The sequence below is a fragment of the Caloenas nicobarica genome, chromosome 1, assembly GCF_036013445.1.
Source record: "Caloenas nicobarica isolate bCalNic1 chromosome 1, bCalNic1.hap1, whole genome shotgun sequence".
Classification (NCBI taxonomy): domain Eukaryota; kingdom Metazoa; phylum Chordata; class Aves; order Columbiformes; family Columbidae; genus Caloenas; species Caloenas nicobarica.
In genome coordinates this window covers 13,404,895-13,428,240 of record NC_088245.1, presented here as the reverse complement: position 1 = coordinate 13,428,240, position 23,346 = coordinate 13,404,895, and the positions used below count along the sequence as shown (strand labels likewise).

Sequence of the window (23,346 nt, the reverse complement as noted above, 5' to 3'; positions counted from 1 at the left end):
CTTTGTAAAATAAAGAGTTCAGACCAAGTTTTTTCTAAATATTTCTTTACAAAATTGCTGACATAAAACATATTAAGCATGATTTTAAGGAAGAACAAAATTTCTTCAGATAGTAATGCATTACAAATCATTGAATTAGGAGGTCTGCTTAAATATTGCTTAATTATTTTTTTTGATGTAAAAATTATGTATATTCTCAAGAAAAACTAGGAGAAATAAATAAATTTTGTGTTAAGAGGGAATGGAAATTGCCAGAAGGTGGTGATGAGTAGGATGGTACTACTTTTAAGACTACCTACATGTCTTGCAGGATGTGGATTCTGCTTACTGTAGAAAGTAGTCTAATGTGCTGCATTCCTGTTCTGAAGACAACATTGCATTGTTTTGTATGTATGCATGAGGAGATTTGAATGCCCCCAAACTTAATATTTTTGGTTTTTGTCTAAGATATAGGTCAAGTTCGAGCATAATCAGGCATATTTCTCAAGCACAGTTTGTTTAAAATAATTGAGATTTTATGTATGACTATGTAGATTACATATATACCTGACATAAGCTGTGTATACTTTTGCTTATTTTTCCTCTTTAGACCTGATGCATAACTGCCTTCAAACAAGTTCACTCTCTCTTTGCCTTTGAGAAGCTGCGTTAGTAGTAACAATGGGGAAATGTGATTTACAGGGGACTTTGAGAGACAATTCCTCTCTTACATTTAGAAATGTACTTCTGGAACATACCAAGCTTTCTTTTACAACTCGTTAAATTGTGTCCACACTGTTTGAAAGGCTATTTGAGTGCCTCAGGTCTCAGATGACTGGAAATACCTGTCCCTTCTTCCTCCAGGATCTTGCCTTTTCTAGAGAAAGATTTCCGTACTGTATGCAGAAGTTAATAAATAGCTAAAGTACTTCAGCTCAAACAACTAGACACAGAAAATGAAAATGTCAAATTAATTTAAAATGCTTTGTGAATGATACTTTTTTCAGTCACATTTCTGAATTACAATTTCAGTCCAGTGTATATGGCTTTAAGCCTCACTTGTGTTTTTCACATTTTCACTAAAATAATGAAGCTGTAAAGTGTTTTAGAAGAGGTTTAATCTATAGCTTATAAAATCAGAACTTTGAGACATAATTGGAGTCTGTGGCTTCATAACTGCTGCTAAAGTCTAAAAATCTGTAAAATAGCTATTTCCTTTTAATAGTTAATATGATTTGATTCATCATTATGTGATTCCCTCCCCAGCAAAGCAGGACCATGGACTGTTGTTTGTACAGCGTCAGCAGGCTGGAACATAAAAAACAGATAAACATGGATTCTCTAATTTCAACTTTCTAACTCTTCTGCCAGGAGACAGTGTAGAATACAAAAGCTGCATTAATTCCAATGCATATTTTTATTTCAGGATATACCTAAATCAGGTACTAGCTGCAGTTCTCGGTGTTCAAGCTCCAGACAAGATTCTGAGAGCGCGAGACCCGAATCGGAAACTGAAGACGTGTTGTGGGAAGATCTCTTACACTGTGCGGAGTGCCACTCCTCCTGTACCAGTGAGACAGATGTGGAAAGCCCTCCAGTGAACCCATGTGTGAAGAAAGAATACAGAGATGACCCATTTCATCAGGTTGATATCTACCAATTTTGATTTTTTTTTTTTTTTTTTTACGCTGCACGCAAGTTCAGTATTATCAGCTATATTGTATGACTGAAAGCCTGGGAGAAAGAACTCTATATTAAATGAAAGTAACAAAGCGAACGCGATTTGATAGAATTAAAACAAGGAAAATTTGATTTCTGCTATTTGGTCATTAATTTGTCAAATGAAGAGGATACAACAATATACCAAAATAGTCTACAGAATATTTGAGTGTTTGAATCTTAGTTCTAGTTCAGGTCAAGTACCAATTGATTTAAGTTTCCTCTGTGGTAGATGGTTCTGTGTGGGTTTTTTGTTTGTTTGCTTTTCCCTAGCGGAATTACTTTTTTTTGAACACAGACATCTTTCTGTTTGCTTGTATATAGATGCATATATAAAAAAGCAAACAGCAAGATAACATACATAGTATTTAATGTTTTATATATATGTATATATAATGTGTATATTTGATGTTACATGTGTATTGTATGTCTAAATTCTATTTGGATGTATTTTTATTTTTACCTTAAAGCTAATAGTTTTATTTCCCTTATTTAATGCTGTTCTGTAGCAACATATAGGCAGTTGGGTTAATGTTGAACAGAATCCATTGATAATACTTGATCATTAACAATCAAGTATTCATCTTTATTTGATAAGATCCATTCAGATGTCACAGTGTCAGTTATATTTTATATTTGTAGTACAAGTCTTATCTTTAAATTGCATGTTAATTGCATTGCTAATTTGAACCATTTAAGTAAAGTGAAGAGAGAGAATGTGAAACATTCCCCTGGATAAACATGTCCTGTGTTGGTAGCGTGTACCCCAGCACTAAGGAATGTCATGCAAGAGATGGTGCTAATAAGGAAAAACATTTCAAAAGATAGGCTTTTCACTCATAACCATTGAAAATCATGTATTTGTTGATTTTAAAAAACAACCCGCCAACTCCCTTCTCCACACCCCCTCAAAAAAAAGGGGATAGAAAACCCCAAAAAACAAAAAGAGACAGCAATTTGAATTTAATGCAGTGTTTGCTTTTTTGATTTATTTTTAGTTCTTCTTGCTTCCATTTCGTATAAACACTAAAACAGGAGCCTTGCAATGGGGACTTAAATTGCAGTATTTGCATTGACTTTGTTTTTCTGCAGTTGAGTGTTTTTCTGTTTGACTGTGGATTGTGAGGTTTTGAGTGTCAGCTCCTGGTGTTAATACTCCCTCTAGAGGTAGACCCTGGCAATCTGTGATTAAGAAAATCCTGCAACTAATATTTGCATTGTTTTAATTTTTTTTTTCATCCAATAGAAAAAAAAAAAGGAGATAATGGAGTACTTAGCAGAATACAAAGTTGTCAGATAAATACTGATAAAGCAAGTAATACAATAAAAAGCTTTACTTTTAGACAATGATAAATTAAGCTTTTAAAAATAATATTACGCTCCCCTTCCCCAGCAGCATCGCTTCCAGTAATTTCAGTAATTTGATGTACATAGTGCTAGGTGATCAGGCAGAATTGAGAGCAATTTTATTCACCTAAATGGGAGATGAGTGAGATTGGACTGAGGGAACTCAAGAAATGGCCACAGCAGAACTTGTTGCCTCAATGTTTTTCCAGATCCTTCACTTCTTACCTGCTTGTTTCGAGTAAAGGTGCCTCAGCCACAAGTGCATTCAGTAGATGAGGCTGGGATCGCTTGGCTCTTGGAGCAGTGTGGATTGATTAGACCCTGACCATTCTCACTGAGTGTTGCCAGATCTGGTTAGCAAAGGGGGGGCCTTCAGCCGTGACAGGGATTGGGAAGTACACAAATACAGAATCAGAGAGTCTTAGGATAGTTTAGGTTGGAAAGGACCTTCAAAGCTCATCTAGTCCAACCCCCTGCCATGAGCAGGGACATCTTCAACTAGATCAGGTTGCTTGGAGCCCCATCCAGCCTGGCCTTGAATGTCTCCAGGGATGAGGCATCTACCACCTCTCTGGACAACCTGGGCCAGTGTTTCACCACCCAGGCTGCACAACCAGGCTGAACAACCCGAACTCTCTTATCCTTTTCTAATAGGAGAGGTGTTCCATCCTTCTGATCATTTTTGTGGCCATATCATTAAAAGCAAGTTAAAAAAATTTTCAGCTTTAGGCTCAACCTGAGAAGACTACTTTTCAGAATGTTAAGGGGGGAAAAAATCAGAAAAATAAAATATTCCATTAAACACGTGGCAAAATTAAAGGTGGCTTATAAATAGACCTTTGTTTTCATACCTGTATCTTCTTTGACTTGTTTGAGCAAAAATAGAAGCCAATTAATCCTCAACCACAATAACTGAACACTATTAGAAAATGAAGTATGGGGAGGGAGAGATCTCTGTACTCATAGCTCTTTCTTGGAGACGAAGTGGGTGATTGCGAGGAATGTGGTTAACATATAGTAGAATAAAATGCTATATAACAATATTTATGTCAGTCTAAAGCAGTGTTTGTCAGCGACAATAGATTTTTATCCTGATGGAATATATTCCTTGTCTTCCTCAGAGTCATCTGCCTTGGATCCACAGTTTGAATCCAGGACTAGAAAAAATAAGTGCAATTGTATGGGAGGGTAATGACTGCAAGAAAGCAGATATGTCTGTGCTTGAAATCAGTGGTATGATAATGAACAGAGTGAGTATTCTTTTTACTTTATGCAAATGTGTTTACAAGTCTAAGCTCGTTTTATGGGTTTTGTTTTGGTTAAGTATCTTTTATTGACATTATTCCATGTCTTACAGTAGTGTGATTTACTTGTTACTAACAGATAGAAGAGCAACCAAATCTTAAGTGTTGGGACAATAAAATGTATTTGCTTCATGGGTGCTTACTAAGATAGCCAACCTCTGGTTTATTCTTCTGAAGTGATATATTCTTTGAATATTCTTATTTATCTCCTTGATTCTGATGAACCACTAGTGTGTTGGGTTAAGAATATACAGACATGAGTATCTGGATGCTAAAGTTAAGACTGGAAAGGGAGCTTTCCTCTTTAGGAAATAAACGTCTAAGAGGATGAGTGGGATGTCTCACTAGTCCTCCCTTCTTCTTCCTAGTACTCCTCTCAGAAAACAGTTGGAACAGCATTTAATTGACGTCATGCTCTCTTTCAGTATAGACATTGTAGGCATTTTGTAGAGTTGAACATAGAACCTTAGCATAGCTTAAGAAAACTATTGCTAATCCTGAGAACTTGATACTTACCATCTCCAGCTTGTTAAAAAGCATTGTATTCACAAACTTAGTTCAGATCTCTGTACATGACTCGGAGACGATACAGTTTTGAATGTAATTCACAGTAGGAATAAAATTAACAAAGCCACAGCCAGCACAATAGAACTCCAGTCCTGTCTGCCCTGCGAACACTTCGATTCCTTTAAAAAAACAAATGATCTAAAAGGAAAACACAAATAGGAATAACATACAGGATGTAAGCAACACAACTCAATTGGCGCACTTTGCTAATTCAGCACTGAATTAATTTTTAATACAAGAATGTGCACCAGAGTCTTTTAACTGCAATGTTATGTTGTTGGTTTTTAAATAATTTGTCATATTTGGTTCCCGTGCATTAAGTGCTCTTTGAGGACTTCCTTTTTCTTAACAGTAAGTTGTGAAGCTGCTTAGTTGAAGGTTTCATATAACTTATCAGGTTATAAAGTGTGCTTTGTGATACTAACATTAATAATTTATTGATTTAATTCCAAAATTAAAATCAGACCCTATTTTCTTTTGTTTCTAGGTGAACAGCTATATACCAGGAATTGGTTATCAGATTTTTGGACATATCATATCTTTAATCTTGGGTTTAATGCCATTTGTCTTTCGACTTTCCCAAGCTAAAGATTTGGAACAACTAGCTACACATTCTGCCACTGAACTTTGTGTGACTGCATTTGGATCAAATGGAGACATTCTGGTTATCTCAATGGTTACTATCAGTTTTGTGGTCCGAGTGTCTCTAGTGTGGATTTTCTTTTTTCTGCTATGTGTAGCAGAGAGGACGTATAAACAGGTATGAACAGCAAACCAAGAGGCTTCATGCAAAGCAAAACAAGGTTTAGTATTTGGGGTTTTTTCTACTTTGTGGATATTTTAGACTTTTCTTCAGTGCACTGTGATTAATGTACCAATGATGAGAAATACTTCAGTGGGCTTACAGTTTATGAGATGACTCAGTTGCAATGGACTGAAGTCTCTGTACAGTCTCTGTACTTAAACCTTTTTTCCTGGAGAGCATTTCTGAAGGAAAACTTTAATCTTTTATTTCAGATTTCAGGCTCAATGCATTAACCCAGCTTTTAGTCGTGTCCCAGTTTGTCTCAATTTTCCCCAAAGAGAAAGAATTTAAAAAAAAGAACTCTATAAACCTTGTTCTACGCATGTGTTTTGTTCAAAACCTTCAGTTTAATTCAAAACAGTTCAGTCCAGACCCCAGCCAAGAGCCCTGCCTGCTTTGCTGGTAGATCAGTTCCATGGCTGGAGACCATGAAAGCTGCCATCTGAAATAATACACCTCTTAATTTATTGCTTGTTATTGCAATAAAACTTTTAAGAGAGTATCAATATCCCTTACTAATTGCAGAGTATAGATACTTGCTGGTCTGCAGGAAAGAAAAAAAAAATATAGTTTCTTTCCTCAAATGATAACCAAAATATGTGATTTAATACAGCAGAATAGAATTAACCTGCTTCTAATAACAATTTCTGTTGGAAGAACTTCTGTGATACAGGCACTTTCTAATGCAAATGATTGGCAGGTTTGATTCTCTCCCAGATTTTAAACAGCATAGCAGATCTGTTGCCTGAATTTCAAGAAAGGGAGTCAAAGTGTAGCTTAATTTTGGTTTTCGTTAGAATAAGAAGACTTTAAAAACTCTTTAGTTTGTCTCCTCTAATAGGAACTTCCTACTCTTATCTCTGCACTAACATATTTTAATTTACATTGATACATTGTACATTACTTTGACATATTAAGTGATAGCTTTTTTCCGTTTTCTTTTTACTGCCCTTGAAATTAAATCATCAGTTATTTTATTTCTTCTCTGCAGAGGTTACTGTTTGCCAAACTGTTTGGTCATTTAACATCTGCCAGAAGGGCAAGAAAATCAGAGGTTCCTCACTTCCGTTTGAAGAAAGTACAGAATATAAAAATGTGGCTTTCTCTCAGGTCCTATCTAAAGGTAAAATACATTTTTGCTGCCACTTTAATATAAAATAGCTCATATGCTGTTGATGGAAGGTTGCTACTCTAGTCTGAATTTTTCCTTCTGTGCACTTATTCCTGTTGGTGCATATGTGCCCCATACACTTCATTTTGGTGTCTCTGGGCCAGCAGTGTCTGCAGGCAGCCAGATTGTGAGGAAGTAAATGTCTAGTTTTTACCTTGGAGTAAAGTACGAGTGTGTTCAGAGTTGGAGTCTGGTGTTACTAATGCTAGCAGAAAAGTCTCTCAGGTTAATATGTTGAGTAAAAATGACCACTTGTAGTATAATACAGACAACACTTTATTGTAAGAGCCCTACCAGTTAGCATCATTAGTGCAGAAGGAATTTATGAAGCAAGACAAGTTTACATGCGTATTTGTGCTGTGAGAAATTAGCCCAAGCGTTATTGTAAGACATTCCGATCTCTCTAGTGTACGTTCAACTCATATTTTAGTAATCTCCTTATGTCTCTCTAATGATCTTTTCAAACCAGAACAGTTTGATGATTCTTTGTGAAAAGGATCATATTATCTAACTCAGGGTTGGTATTTTGTTTTGTTTTCGTTTTTTTTTCTACCCTAGTGTTTTTCCATTTTTCTCTCTCTTTTAGGTAATTAAAGTCAGACGAAGCTGGATTTTTTTCCTGTTTGATTTCTATAAAACCAGTTTTTTTGGTGAACAGCAACTGACAATCTCTTGTTAGTGGTGGTAATCGCCTTATTTGCATCTATGCTTTCAAAAGCCATTAAGAAGGGTTAGATGAAATCTGCGATCAATAGTGTTTAGAATTAGGTAAAGGATTATGAAAGCATAAAGAAGTTATGGGGTGCAGACTGGAGTGTGGAAAGCAGGACCTGAAAGCAGGCAAAGTTTTTAATGTAAAACACAATCTTAAATTTGAAAGATTTCAAGAGAAATTGAGGCAATTGATTTATGATAACCGTTATGTTATGGAAGTATCTGTTGGGGAGGTTTTAAAAAGAGATGCCCGTTGAGCTTTACGCTTGAGACACTTGTATTTTTTTCCTTGTAGTCTGTAATGTGTTGCTGGATGGGAAGAAAGGAGGATAACACCACTAGGACAATAAAAAGTAGTTCTGATGCTTTAAAGGCTACGTGTGGTAGCACTGTTGTGGAGTGTCATGCCTCCTTTCCTCACAAACACATCTGTTTTCCTCACAAACACACCTTTTCTTATGCCACAAGAAACATTTGTGTAATTATGTGGCAAAGAAAAAAGCAATCAGACCATGGTCAGAGGCAGGTGCATAGGGAACTGACCCAACTGAAAAATCACCAGTCAAGAACAGTAATTTTCACCTCCATCTGTTACTTGACTTGCTTCACTGCGCAGCTCCATGATGCCTGTGCTGGCACAAAGAAAGGCAAGGACAGCAGCAGCTAAGGAACAGGGCTGCCTTGCAGTGGTGCTGCTGCCATATACTGGCATAGCATTTGTCCAAAATACACTTGCATATTACCTGTCTGTTTATCATAGAATCATTTTGGTTGGAAGAGACCCTTAAGATCATCGAGTCCAACCATAACCTAACTAGCACTAAACCATGTCCCTAACAACCTCATCTATATGTCTTGTAAACACCTCCAGGGATGGTGACTCCACCATTTCCCTGGGCAGCCTGTTCCAATGCCTGACAACCCTTTCTGTGAATAATTTTTTTCCTAATATCCAATTTGAACCTTCTCTGGTGCAACCTGAGGCCATTTCCTCTTGTCCTATCACTTGTTACTTGGGAGGAGAGACCAACACCCTCCATGCTACAACCTCCTTATTATGTGTCCACATACACGTCAGGTCTTGCACAGGCAAAACACTCTGTCTCAGTATTGAAGTAGTGCATATGTACCTGCGGTACCAATTTGCACTTTTTTCTTCAGTAGTCAAGCTTCCCATCTCTTTGTCCGAGTTCCAAGGTTATATCTTGCGCATGGACACTTCCCATTCTTCTCATGTTTATACAATTAGTAGCATGTGTGAAGAACAAATTCGAGACATGTCTGTTATAACTCATACGTGCTTCAATGCAGCAGCAGATGTTTAATTCCTTAATTAATAAAAAAAAAGTGGGGAAAAAGGTCAGTGGGTAAAAACATTTCATGGTACCAGTAAGCACAAAAAAAATGCTTGATAACAGTGAGGTTGCCCATTTCAAGACAAGTGTGTTTGTTACCCAGTTTTCTTTCCTGTTCTGTGGGAATTATTACATGTGAGATAATGACATTATTGCACACTGCAATGAGACAGCCATTTACAGCTACAATTTTTTTGCCAAAAAGGTACAGCTAGTGGAAAACACAAACCATGTGAAATCCTATCTTGATATCTCATTGCAATCTGGTGTCCAAAAATATTTTGTTTGCACTGGATTGATACAGGGGTTAAAGCCTAGTGCTGCATCGAATTTGTTGCATCAGGGAATGCTGCCCAAATGGGAGGAGCTGACTGAACAAGTGGTGAATATTTTCTCATAGTTGTGTTTAAATGCTTGCATCTGAATTAATCTCACATGGCTTTAAGGTGTATTCAAATATAGCGATATCATTAGGTTCAAATGTGGTGCTTGGAACTTCAATTGCTGAATTGTGAGCCATGATGAAACAGATTCAAGGTGTGAATCTAGCGGGATGTGCTAGATATCAGGGCTGGCTGGGTAGGTTTTTGCTCACATATATACTTCTCCCTTATTTTCAGCGTCGAGGTCCTCAACGCTCTGTTGATGTAATAGTTTCATCTGCCTTTCTACTGACTATCTCAGTTGTGTTTATCTGTTGTGCACAGGTGAGGAAATCTTGCATGTCTAAAATCAGCCATGACTTAAACAGTTTTTAAAATAGTTTAGTACTGTTGCATGGTGATTCCTATTAGTTAAAAGACCAGAGTGAAAAATCAATAACAGCTGTTAACAGTTTTTCAGAAGATTAAGCTCCATTTATATTGTACATTTTTATAATATTATTCTAAAGCTAAAGAAACTTATTGATAGCATAATTCCTAACATGATATTATTTTTTAAATCTGCATCCTCTTTCATTTTGCGTAATGGATTTTGGAGCACTGTTTTTTCTAACATTTTGCATCAAAACACTTGTGCGAAGCCACTTGAGACTGACCTTGATTGATGGTTTTTGTGCGAACCAAAGCTGTTGGCTGTATTAGCCTGCCCTCTAGTGGACTGTCTTTTAGTGAGCAAATCTATGTTTCAGGATGATTTTTACTGCTGAAGTGTTTTCTTTGAGCTTCTGTTTCAGAATACAGAGAAGCTTCTGAATGGCTTCTGATTGCATTCTTTTTTTCCACTTTTCTTCCCTAGTTAATACTATGTGTCTTTCTGGTAACTAGCTATAAATATTTTAATAAGATTATAATTTAGCAGTAACTGCCTATTTTGTTTTTCATCCCATGTAGTGTCTTTGCAAGTTTGAATGCAAGTTTAAAATTGTCTTAAAGTGTATATTTTTCATATTGCTTTAGGGATACAAAAAAAAGATGTCTAAATTCTGATTTAGCCTTTCAGAGCATATATTTTTCTCAAACATCATATCTTTTAAATTATGATTAAAAAATCTTTTATGCCTAAAACCTATCTATATACTTAATATTGGGACATTTTTCTTGGAGTTTGGGAGATACGGAGTTATTTTCTTTTGTTGTAATATAATTATTGCTTTGCCTTCAATTTTTAATATTTTTTTCCTCTTTTGTTTTCAGCTGCTTCACATGCATGAGATCTTCCTTGATTGTCACTACAATTGGGAACTTGTCATTTGGTGCATTTCATTGACTCTTTTTCTCTTAAGATTTGTTACTCTTGGATCTGAAACCAGTAAAAAGTACAGCAATACCTCAATTTTACTTACTGAGCAGGTGAGAATTTGTTATAGACCTGTGTTTTTATATCTAAACAAGTCATTCATCTGGTAGGGTTCAGGCATGCATTTTAGATGTATTAAAATAGTCTGAATTAGGGAGTTAATTATGATGTAGTAAAACAACACTTCCCAATGAAACCAAACTTCAGGTTGTAAAGTGTGGTGACTGTTTAAAAGTTGTATGGAACATTGAGATGGCCATAGCCCAATTTCTCTTAAGTGAGCATGCTTAGAGGTGTCAGTATATGTCATTTGATATAATTAAAAGGTCTAACAGAATGCAAACATTGTAAGTAACTTTTACATAGGAAGAAGAAACTTGAACTCTCAAAGTGTTCGATGGGAGAGTAAAAGATTTGAAAACAATCTTACCCTCTGCAGAGTGGGTCACCGTTTCCAGTCTGATAATTTTGACTGCTAGGTTACGTGCATTACGTATAGTCTCCTCTAGATTCCTTGGAAACCTTTTCTTTCAAGCTTGGCTTTGAGTCTACATACTTCTCAGGAATGTTCTGGTCAGCATTTGTCCTTCGAACTTCTCTCTCTGCTCTGCCTGGTCCTGCTGATAGTTTTCCAAGCTAAGCAGGTGCAGTTGGTGTCAGGTTAGCAGCAATCCCTTTCTGCTTGGAGAAGTTTCTTGCTGTGCAGAGCACAGCATTCCGGACAGGTAAATAGGCAGTTCAAGAAATCTTCACAGGTTTCCTACAGGAAATGCATTTAAGTTGGAGAATAAAATGTCCCAAACTGAGTCTCCCAAAGTCAGGAGGTGAAGCTTTTGGCAGATGGTATAAATGACTGCTTACATATTTTGCTCAATGAGAATTCATTCTGTCTTCACTAAAGATGATGAGGTTAGACCAGCGGTGTCAAAATCCTTTTCACTGGGAGGAATAAATAAATAATAAATAAATGTAGTAAATACTACATGTAGTATTTACATTTATGCAGTCCTAAAATTACATTTGGCCCTTTGAAGGCGACCACGAGGCTGATGTAGCCCCCGGTGAAAAGGAGTTTGACACCGCTGGGCTAAGCACTGAGAAGTCAGACTGCCTGTTGACCTTGTCCTGAATGCTGTGTTTTGCACCAGTGTGAATCATGTCAGAATTCCTGAGCCTGGAGAGCTTTGCATTGTTTTGCTGATCCTCAGAGTACGGTCAGCCTGATGTCCCAGTGAGGTTCATGTCCTCTGTTTCTGGAATAAAAATGAAGTGTTTGGAGTAAGGAATGGGAAAAAATTGCAGAGAGCAAGGCAAGAGAGAGAGAGACAGAGAATGTCAAGCCTTTGTTTTGCTTTCATAGGTTTCTAGACTATGCTTTTCATGAGAGTCAGTGTTTGAACATTGTGAGCCAGCGTGGACATTGAAAGAAGCACTTTCTATGTCCCCAGAACTTAAAAAACCCCAAACAAACAAAACAAACAAAAATTCAGAAAGTACGATACCTTCAGACACTTGGTTTTGTATTTAGTCCGGCTTATCCTGTTATAAGTAATTTCCCTCAAAAACACCTGAGAGCTTCATGAAATGAAAACCAAGATAGAATTCACAATTGTTTCTCAGAAAATAAAAAGGATACTCATCACCCTGGGTAAAACTCATTTTGGACTGTTTTCACATACCAGCTAGATACCACAGCATATTGACAGTGTTCTTGAGACAGACTCATTGAAGTGTGATATTTTGGCCTTTCATGAGAGGTAAAGCCCAAACAGTTGACTGACACTCGCTTGATCTAAAAATGCACACCTTGAACTGATGTTCTTGAAAATCACACACTAGTGCTATTAGGCTTACTGAGAAGAGAATGAAGCTTTAAAACAAACAAAAACCCACAACAACAAGCAAACAGAACCAAACCAAAAAAAAAAAAAAAAAAAACACAAAAGGAAAAACAAGCCTCAACCCCCAGATTCAATTTAAATAAGATAAGAGGCAATTGCAAATTCTACTTTCTGTCATCAAAGTTTCAGCCACTTCTGTGTGCTTTATGTTCAACTTGTGAATTTCATGATTAGGAGTCCTGGTGTGAAACTGAAAGATCAATCCTGTTACATCAAGGGATTTTTTGACTATATGCTGTTTGCCGGTACTTTTTCAAGTCCTTCTGACAGTGTTTTGAATTGGTTTTGTAAATATTTCAGTTCCTTGTTGGGTAAAACACAAAGCATGGTCTGATCGAAGTTGTGGTCTTGCCAGTTTCAAGTCTCAGAATAGGTATGGTAGATGGCTGTGTGTATACACATTTGAACTCCCCTCCCGATTCAAAGTTTGTTATTAAATGTTGTTTTTTTCATGAGTTAATGACATCATAGTAACATTTTAAAGAGATTCGAACCCTCCTAGGGTTTGTTACCTACCATTTTTTTTCCAAGTTGCTAAATAAAGCCTTTATTCTTAGTTTATTCCTGTTTATAAACACTTGAATTGTTGAAAGTAGTAATTATATATTTAAAGACTGGATTTTCTTTTCCTCTAAAAGCATAATTTGCTTTAAAATAAAATTATTAGTCAGGAGCTTAATATGCCTTGTGATATATTAGGCATAGTTTTGATTTTTAACTTAAGAAACTTACGGTGACCTTTTTAGGGAGATCTGATAATATTCAGTTACTTTGCTTAGATGTCTGTGGCCCTCGTTTCAATAACCACCTCACAACAACGTGTTTAAATATATCATAGCATCATATAGCATCAGTTCCTTTCTGCAACTTTGCTTCTGTAGCTTGGCAAGAGTCTCTGTCGTCTGAAGGAATGTCTTGACATACTGGTAAATTGTTCATTTTTTATTTTGTTGAAGGTCATCATCCTAAAATAAACAGTTCACGGCTTTTCAAGATAATATTTCCTTTGATTTGCTTCTGTTAGGTGATAAAAAAGGAAAACTAACCTTTGCCTGGTCTAGGATATCAAAGATGGGTCATTTGAGAATGAAGCTGATGTTTCAGAATTGCTGGAAGGCCAAGAGATCTAATTTGTACTCTCAACTAAACTTTCTCAGAAACAATGACCTCAAAAAGCCTGGATCACAAGTGTTGAAATGATCAGTATACTGCTCTTCTACAGCAACGAAGACTTTAATAATTTTTCAAATATTTGAAGGCACTGGAAAGATTGATTTTCTGCACTCAAGTTGTACATGAAGTACTCAATTACGCTAAAATATGTTAAAAGAAATTACACTTTAGCAGAATTATGTTTTATCATTTCAGTCTATTCAATAATTTTGGGGGATATTAAGCCCTGTAAGGTCTGTATACTAATATAAAACCTTTTGGAAATTAATTGACAAACCTCAGACAACGATCGGAGGGGGAAAAAGAAATTATGCAAACCTTACATACATGGTGTTTTTTTCTTGCCTAATTTGTAGATTACACTAAACTTTAAAATTTTTGCTATAATAGTGTCGAAAGTATTTTTTTGTATCATAAAACTTTGTATTTTCCTATGATACTGAGTATTTGTTCTTAAATATTAAAAAAGAAGAAAAAGAAATTGCTTGCTTGCAGGATCACTGCTGTTCTATCATATGGCTGCTGAGTAATCACTTCATTTTATTATTAAATATTTCCAAGTGAATTCCTTTAAATTCTGAATAAGTGCTGATACTTATATTTTATTTAACTCAGATAAACTTGTACTTGAAAATGGAGAAAAAGCCCAATAAGAAGGAGGAGCTGACACTAGTGAACAATGTTTTAAAACTTGCTACTAAGTTGTTGAAGGTAAGAATTAAATCAGTAATGTCATATTATATATAACAGAAGCGGAATAGATTGCTTAATGAGTCACTTATGCGACTTCTGCAAGCAGTACAGTGCACTTCGGTTTAACTCTGCTCTGTGACTGTCACAGCGATGCTACCTGTTAGTACACTACAGTCTGTTATGTTGCTATAATTGTGGATTACAAATTATTATTATATGCAGTAAGTTTTATTCTTTAGCATGAGCAGTGTGAGCAAAGGTACTTAGGGATGGACAGGGAAATAAATGGGAAATTATGCAATGTTATTGTCTGTTTTGAGTCTTGGTAATCTGTTTCTAGTACTGCTAGTGGAGGATTTGTATTCTTCCAGAAAAATCATTCCCTTAAAAACTGGCAGTGGTTAGTGTTTCAAATCAAAACTATATTATGTTTGATGTCTTCTTCGCTTACTGTCATAAGAAGAATCCTTTTGGAAGACAGAGAGAAGTTACATAGATCCATTTTGAAGTGAATTAAAGATATAGAGTTCATGTAATGTAATTCAAATATCAAGTCAGCTGTGCCCTGGAACTATCTGGCTTTTTTTTTTTTTTTTTTGCATGGAGATTTACTGATTAGTAGGAAAGATTTTTGTTTATGCAATATTATATTATCCTGTTTGCCAACCAACTATATTTGATGGGTAGAAGATACTTCTTCACAGTGAGAGAACATGGGGTTTTTTAAAATTACTTCCCCTTTCTAGATTTTGCCGAAGAAAAATCGTCTTACTTTTGCTCATCTGAAGCTACACCCTGGACATGCTGAGGGCTATTTTAAACTTGTTTTTGTTTTTATAATTATTAACAAAGCAGTGGATGAGGTTCTCAGGAAGACACATTTGATCCTAAATTGCCTCTGCCAAGTTCTTCTGTTCTTTCAGACTCACAGATCTGTCATAATTTGGGAAGCAAGCTGCTTCATTCTTTCAGTTGTCTGGGAGCTTAATTCTTGCTCCAGTCTCATTCTCCTTCAAACTAAACTTTTCCCTAATGCAAAACTTACTTAAGGATTTACCTGAATGCCAAGTAAGAGTGATAAATTTAACACTTGAAAAACTTTTTTTATTTTAGGTTTGACTTTTTTGAACAAATAAGATCAATTAGATCTAGTATTTCTTATGTGGTTTTAGACTAAAATTAACGGTATATAACTTTTAATTGACGATACTGGTCTTTCGTGGCAGGAATCCCAAACTCTGGCCATCAGTTACTGTGAGAATGTGCCCAAAAGTGAGGTGGGATTTCTAAGCCACCTAGTGTGAGCTCTATGGGAATTCATAGAATCATAGAATCGTTTAGGTTGGAAAACACTTTTAAGATCATCAAGTCCACCACTAAACCATGTCCCTAAGAACCTCATCTGCACCTCTTTTAAATACCTTCAGGGATGGTGACTCCACCACTTCCCTGGGCAGCCTGTTCCAATGCCCGACAGCCCTTTCCATGAAGAAAATTTTCCTAATATCCAATCTAAAATACCCCTGGTGCAACTTGAGGCCGTTTCCTCTTGTCCTGTCACTGGCTACTTGGGAGAAGAGACCAACCCCCTCCATGCTACAGCCTCCTTTCAGGTAGTTGCAGCCAGTGATAAGGTCTCCCCTCAGCCTCCTGTTCTCCAGGCTGAACAGCCCCAGGTCCCTCAGCCGCTCCTCATCAGACTTGTGCTCCAGGCCCCTCAGCAGCTGCGCTGCCCTTCTCTGCACTCTCTCCAGCACCTCAATGTCTTTCCTGCAGTGAGGGGCCCAAAACTGACCCCAGGATTCCAGGTGGGGGCTCACCAGTGCCCAGTATAGTGGGACAATCACTTTCCAGGTCCTGCTGGCCACACCATTCCTGATACAAGCCAGGATGCTGTTGGCCTTTTTGGCCACCCGGGCACACTGCTGGCTCATGTTCAACCGCTGTCAATCAACATCCCCAGGTCCTTTTCCTCCAGGCACTTTCCAGCCACTCTTCCCCAGCCTGTAGCGCTGCCTGGGGTTGTTGTGACCCAAGTGCAGGACCTGGCACTTGGCCTTGGTGAACCTCAGACAATTGGCCTCAGCCCATCGATCCAGCCAGTCCAGATCCCTCTGTATGGCCTTCCTACCCTCCAGCAGATCAACACTCACCCAGCTTGATGCCATCTGCAAACTTACTGAGGGTCCACTTGATCTCCTCATCCAGATGGTTGATAAATATATTAAAGATAACTGGCCCCAATACCGAGCCCTCTGGAACACCTCTTGTGACTGGCCACCAACTCTTCGGGCCTAGCCATCCAACCAGTTTTTTACTCAGGGAAAAGTCTGCCTGTCCAAGCCACAAGCAGCCAGTTGCTCCAGGAGAATGTTGTGGGAAACGGTGTCAAAGACTCTATTTACTGAAGTCCAGGTAGACAACCTCCATGGCCTTTCCCTCATCCACTAAATGGGTCACCTTGTCATAGAAAGACATCACGTTGGTCAAGCAGGACTTTCTTTTCAAATACCCATTCTGACTGGGCATGATCACCTGGTTGTTCTGTATGTGCTGTGTGGTGGCACTTGAGATGATCTGCTCCATTACTTTCCCTGGCACTAAGGTCAGTCTGACAGACCTGTAGATCCCCAGATCTTCCTTCCAGCCCTTCTTCTAGACGGGTGTCACATTTGTCAAGTTCCAGTCAACTGGGACCTTCCCAGTTAGCCAGGGCGGCTGATAAATGATAGAAAATGGCTTGGAGAGCATCCTCCACCAGCTCTCTCAGTACCCTTGGCAGGATCCCATCTGGCCCCATAGACTTGTGTGGTAGTTAGTGAGATTGGTAGTTAGCGATCAATGCAATTATGTATTTTATGCCCAATAGCTAAATGGAGGTGTGGGGTTTGGACTTTTTTTTTTTTTTAATTTGGTTTTGGATGGTTTTCATCCTTAAGATTTTACCAAAGACTATATTATGTTGAATATTCTTGCTATTTTCTTACTCTCAAAATTGATGAGTCCAAAAGCTGAAAACTTTTTCCTTAAAGAATTTCTCTACTGTTCTTCTCAGTCATGTCTTTCATATCTTTTGTATTTGCAGCAGAGTTTTATACCACATTACATCTAAATGAAAAGGTTGTTCATTCTTATTTCACTTCTTTTGAAAGGAGAGTCAGAACTCTCAAATTCTTCTTTATTAGGAAGGGGTTTATAAGGCCTCATTCAAGGCCCAGGACATAATGCAGGAGAGGAATAAAGATTAAATTAAAGCTAGAAAATATGAACGACCCAAGCAGTGATAGTTGTTATACTTTTGTATAATCCACTCTTACATTTTAAAACTCTTTTTTTCTTCCATTATTTGATATTTCTAGGTCAGAAAAGTTTGGGTGACTTTATTCACACACCAAGAATTGAAAATTGGTGAAATAGCCTTTTTGTTGAAGTTTGTTGAAGATTGATTTTGGCTAAATTTTTTATCCTTCCAATTAAAAAAAAAAAAAGTAAAATACTCTCAGTTAAATGGTTGTTATTTTTTTTTCCATTATCTTCCTTTTCTGGCTATGTTCACTGGTAATTATTCTTAAAGTTAATGTAAAAGGAGGTGAATTGCATTAGGAAAGACTTTTTTTAATTTTTTTCATAGTAGTGAGGTAGCCTTCTATTACTGCAGAAAGCTGTTCTTCTCTTGTTTCTTTGTAGTGCTGCTGTCTGTTTAGCTCTTTTAACATGGAAAGTGATTTCTGGAAGATTATAAGGAATTCTAAAATGATGGCAACTTGGTGCGAGGAAAACCAGCACTCTCTTTTCCTCACTCCGTGAGCAAATCGATAGATGGGCAGCCTCCAATTTTTTGAAGGGTTATTTAAAAACCATCAGTCAAAAGTCAGTTAATGTAGTGGTTATTTTCTTGTGCGTTGTTTTTATATACAGAAGAACAGGAGAAAGTTCTACTCCACTGTGACGTGAAGACTTCCTTAACTATTTAATATTGCTCAATACGTATGGGAACAAAACCTCCTTTGTGTGTTTTGTGCTTTTTAATGATGTCATTGTTTTGCATTACTAGGAACTGGACAGTCCCTTTAGGTTATATGGGCTCACAATGAATCCACTGCTTTATAACATCACTCAAGTTGTCATCCTGTCAGCTGTTTCTGGTGTCATCAGTGACTTGCTTGGATTTAATCTAAAGGTAACTCCTCACTAAGCATCCTTTTTTTCACCATGGCATTCAGAAGGTTGTGATAGATGGATCATTTATTGTAGCCTAATGAATTGTTAAATGTATTAATTAGAAGATTTATTATTTGAAAATTGTTATGAAATTTAAGCTATATCAGAAGAAGAGTGATGGATTTGTCAAAGCAACCCTTTTAATATTTTTTCATTCTTGTGGCTTTCTAACTTTGTTTAGGACAGATAATTACTAAGAATTCTTAGAAATAAATACAGAGACATATGTACACATAAGTACAAGACGTTATTAAAATTTTCTTCATATCTCAGATCTGATTTCTCTCTTGGATTTCTCATTGTTGACTTTAAGAGGTGCTGAAAGCTGCAAGCTATCCTTGTCTTGCACTGCAGGAAAGCGTTGCAGTAGATAAGCCATTACCGTGACCAATCTTACACAGTGTCATTTTGTCGTGGCTGAAGGACTCTCTTGTTAGGTCCTACTCTTGGTGACTTCTGGACTACAAACTCTGGAAACTATTTCAAGGTTCAGGTTATGAGGCATGTGAGTTTCCACAAGCTTGTAGCACAAAGCCCTTAAGTGGCTGTTAAGTTTGCTTACATCTACACTTTTTTTTCCTGTTAGAAGTAAATGAATGTAAAATATATTTTGTGTATCACAGAATATGCAGCAAATACAATAAGAAAAAAAAAGCATAGTGATATCAGAGTTCTGGTAAACAGAAAACTGAGATGGGAAATAATTTTGTTTTACTGCTCTAACTTTTCCAGCTCTGGAAGATCAAATCTTGACAGTATATAAAGAAGATGCGATAACACAGTGTTATAGAAAAGCTCATTGATTGACAAAACTGCCTCAAAGCAGCCACTGAACCTGTATTTCAAATGCTACAACCTCTTCAAGGATGTCGTTTGGAAAATTGAAGTGTTTACATCTGACTGTCTTGTGCAATCTTTGTATTTATTTCATCTTCTCACTGTTTTATGTTCAGTTTAGTAGACATTTATATTTTATTTTCAAACTTACTTGTTTAGTTTTGGAAATGGTCAGATTTGGGAAGCATCAAAAACTGTATCTCTGAGAACTTGATATCCTGGAAATTGATTACGCTAAATTACTACATCTGTTGTTAAAGCTGAAGCCAATGCTGAACATTTTTATTTATAGTAATACTGTATGGAAGTCATTGGATTTTTGACAGCGTGGTAAAATTGCTTAGGATATTTCATTTGCACCAGTCATTTATGAAGACAACAAAACATCAATAGATGTTTGGTTCCAATAGAAAAGTGAGATGTGTACAAATAATAAAGTACTGACAATACAGTATGACAGGTAGCAGAAATATTTTATATTACTTTTAGAAGCAGGTGGGAATTTTCAATATTTTGAGTAATTCCAGGATCAGGTAGGCTGCAGTTTAAGTATCCTGAGATATTAATAAGGTATTATATAACAAGTCAACAAGTGCTCTTTGATAACACTTTTATTAGAGCAATAATTGTAAATGGTTACCATGCTGTATGATATTTTGATAAAATTAAATATTGTATTTATTTGAAATACTGGGCTGTTCTGCGCAGCTCTGACTGTGCATGCTCAATATGTGCACTTTTTATTGTTACTTTTAATGAGAAACTTTATCTATATACATATAAATGTATATTAATTGGAATATATTATGGTGAACTATGGAGCAGTATATATTATATGTTGAAGTTGAATATTTAAACAAGTGAAAGATTTACTAGTGGAAGGAATGCTATGAATGACAGAGCATAAGCCAGGTAGATGCTCTCCTCTTGTACACTATAGTATATGCCGTTCATACCACATTGAAGTTTAAGAACAGTTGAAAACAGAAAATGAGTTTGTCTGGTGAGCAGCGGAGCTCCTGAGCCTGGTGTTGTGAGATTTGTGTCTCCAGATACCCCCGTCCCACCTCCCTCCCCAGCAGGGCTCAGGCCCTGGACGGGATTCCCCACCATTCCCGCTGCTCTCCGTACATGGACCATATTGATCCGTGGTTCTTCTGTGTGACAAACAGATGTTCAGTCCCTGTAGAATTAGGTTACCTGGAACAACATTTCCATCTACAAATTATATTGGGAGGATTAATATCACCAGGCTCAAGTATTCTTGTATTTTGTGTTTCTAAAATAATGGCTTCATATTGAAAAATGATAAGTAATTAGGTGGCAAGAGTCTGGACATTGCACTATGTTTGCTAATCTTCAGAATCTTGAAAGATTTGAAGTCATGTCTCTTAAACTTATGTGGTAAAAAAATATTTTTATATATAAAGCAACACAAACAAGCATTTTGTATTTTATTTGCCTCTGTACTAATGTTTAATAATGACCAAAGTGCATTCTGGTTTTTGAAAGAATGTATTACTGGAGCTTTAAGAACATACTGTATTTAGTTTCTCATGTGAAAACTTCAGCTGCATCTGATCTGTTTCTTATTTCTCTGTTGTTTGATGTTGGGATTGTTTTTAAAAATTAAGTACATTTTATACAGTTTTTTCCAAGTTATGGTACAGACCTACACAGAACTTAATTTTGCACAAAATATATTTTAAGAAAAAAAGTACAGCAGGAGTTCTATGGGTGATAAAATATAAGGCTGTTGCTTTTTACAGCCTGTCACTATTGCAAAACCATTCTTTACTCTATAATGAAATTATTTTTAAAAATCTGAAATAGTGAATATAGAGCTTTCATTAGCTTTTTTTAAAAAAAAAAAAAAAAGAAAAAGGAAAGGAGGGAGGGAAAACATTGTGATTTCAGTTGAAGGTGAAATTAGTTTAACCATGTATACCTCAGCAACTAGCACTGTGCTGGATTGGTACACTAACAAATGGTGGCTTGGGGAGAGTAAAAGATTTGTGAAATGAAATTAAAAATAATAAAAACCTTTATTTGCTACCATTAGGTATATCCATTATGTTAAAAATGGGAGAGGTTTATTCTCCATCCCTCGATATGGAAAATCCAGTATGAGAATAGAGGCAAGTAGAAATATGGCAGATCTTGCGTGTTGACTGTTATTTTTTTTGCCACGTTTTGTAACTGAAAGTGTCATGAGGCTTGGAATAAAGGTTTCTATGGTTGATGGAAAAAAGAAACAAACTAATGCAGTGAGCTATATCTTTTTAGTAACATCCAACATATTTCTGAGTCTGCCTGTTTTGATTTAAATCCATATATTTATTTAAAGTAAAGCATATTTGGGAGAAAAATCCTGCACATGGAATGTGAATGATGGTTGTCAAAATCTCACTTTATTAAAAGAACACAAATTTTCAGACACTTTTAGTTATGAAAGCAGTTTAATTTTATTGACAGTACTAGACACCCTTCTCTTGAGTGCCACGTCGGAAATCTGAAGGGATGTGAGACCTGTCAGGAGACCACAGAATTGAGTTCTAAGAGGTTTTACCTGCGTGCTGCTTGCTTAATATACAGTTGCAAACCTGCTGTCTCTGGTAGGCTCCAGTGAGCCAGCCAGTGTGTAGATTAGATGTATCGCTAAAGAAAAAAAGTAATTTTACAACACTTTCCTTTCAGTGTTACAAAGTTGCCTCAGCCTGATAGATGCTAGAATAGAACAGCAAAAGTTAAAACGAAGTACAGGTGAAATGCAGAAAGATACTTTAATAGTTTGGTTCATCCTTCACATTATCTTCCTTTGGTAGATATCAAATCTAGTAACTTCCAAAAGCTTCTCTGGATTGCAAGCACATTTCATTCCAGGTGGTGCTTAGGAATATTAGTGGTTCAAATGTCAAAGATCCATCCAGCAGTGTGCAGTAGAGACTTATTTCTCTGCTTTCCACGGGTGGTGATAGCGGGCTGCTGCTGCTGCTCTCTCCCTGGATGCTTCAAACCCAAAGGCATCCAGCCGGTCTGGTAGAGGGAAAAGGGGGAAAAAGGCTGTTGGTGCTGCTGGTTTGCCCACTGCTGCCTCCTGAGGTAAACTTTGGTTACCACTTGCTCCAAAGTGAATTTGCTGCAGCGTAAGGTTGGAGGAGAAGAAATGCGTTGATTCTTTTTTTTCTTAGTCCATAGAGCAATCTGGTTTTCATTGCATGACTGCGCAAAATAGGTCTGTGTTGGTACAGGAGGTGGGGAGGCAAAACTTTTAGTCATAAATAGCAACCAATAAACTGTACGGGGAAAGCAGTCGTCTTTTCCTCCAATACCACTACTTACAAGGTATCATAGGAAATAGTTTTGAGCAGAAGCTCATGTTTGTTTTGTTTAAAAACCAAACCAAACCAACAACAAAACAACCTACAACAGTCTTCACTTCTACTGTGGCTCCTCTGAAGTGCTGCCTTCTTACCTTGTCAAGTCTTAGGAAAAATAATCAGTCCTTGCCGGGCTGTTAGATTCTACTTTGCTGACACTTTCTTTTCCTGAAAATCAACATCTTGTCATCTGTGATGGATGGAGCCTGGAGATGTCCTTTGAAGTTCCTCTGTGAGGTGTGTTCAGCCGGGGGGTGATTTTGGCAATTCTGCTGGGCCTTGGGGAGTGTCTGGCCCAGGAGTCAAAAAGAGTTCTGCGAAACATCTGGCAGGTGTCTGTACTGCCAGCGTGCGTGACTTGGCTGATAGAGGTGTTTGCGGTAATACCTGTCAGCTCTGCTCATCGTATCTGCTCATGTGGCCTATTGAGTTGCTAATTG

The 23,346-nt window shown here is 37.0% G+C and overlaps 1 protein-coding gene across 4 annotated transcripts in view; it reads left to right on the top strand.

Moving 5' to 3' along the window:
- The window catches only part of PHTF2 (putative homeodomain transcription factor 2), a 69,839-nt gene extending 47,895 nt beyond the window's left edge, over positions 1-21,944 (top strand). For all 4 annotated transcript variants that reach the window (XM_065658453.1, XM_065658452.1, XM_065658449.1 and 1 more), the window contains 9 exons: positions 1,406-1,624; positions 4,167-4,295; positions 5,404-5,676; positions 6,713-6,844; positions 9,582-9,668; positions 10,599-10,754; positions 14,391-14,486; positions 18,523-18,648; positions 19,422-21,944. In XM_065658453.1, the coding sequence (XP_065514525.1) occupies positions 1,406-1,624; positions 4,167-4,295; positions 5,404-5,676; positions 6,713-6,844; positions 9,582-9,668; positions 10,599-10,754; positions 14,391-14,486; positions 18,523-18,648; positions 19,422-19,442 (1,239 nt within the window). In that variant the 3' untranslated portion in view covers positions 19,443-21,944. The remainder of the gene's footprint in view (positions 1-1,405; positions 1,625-4,166; positions 4,296-5,403; positions 5,677-6,712; positions 6,845-9,581; positions 9,669-10,598; positions 10,755-14,390; positions 14,487-18,522; positions 18,649-19,421) is intronic.
- The last annotated feature ends 1,402 nt before the right edge of the window (positions 21,945-23,346 follow it).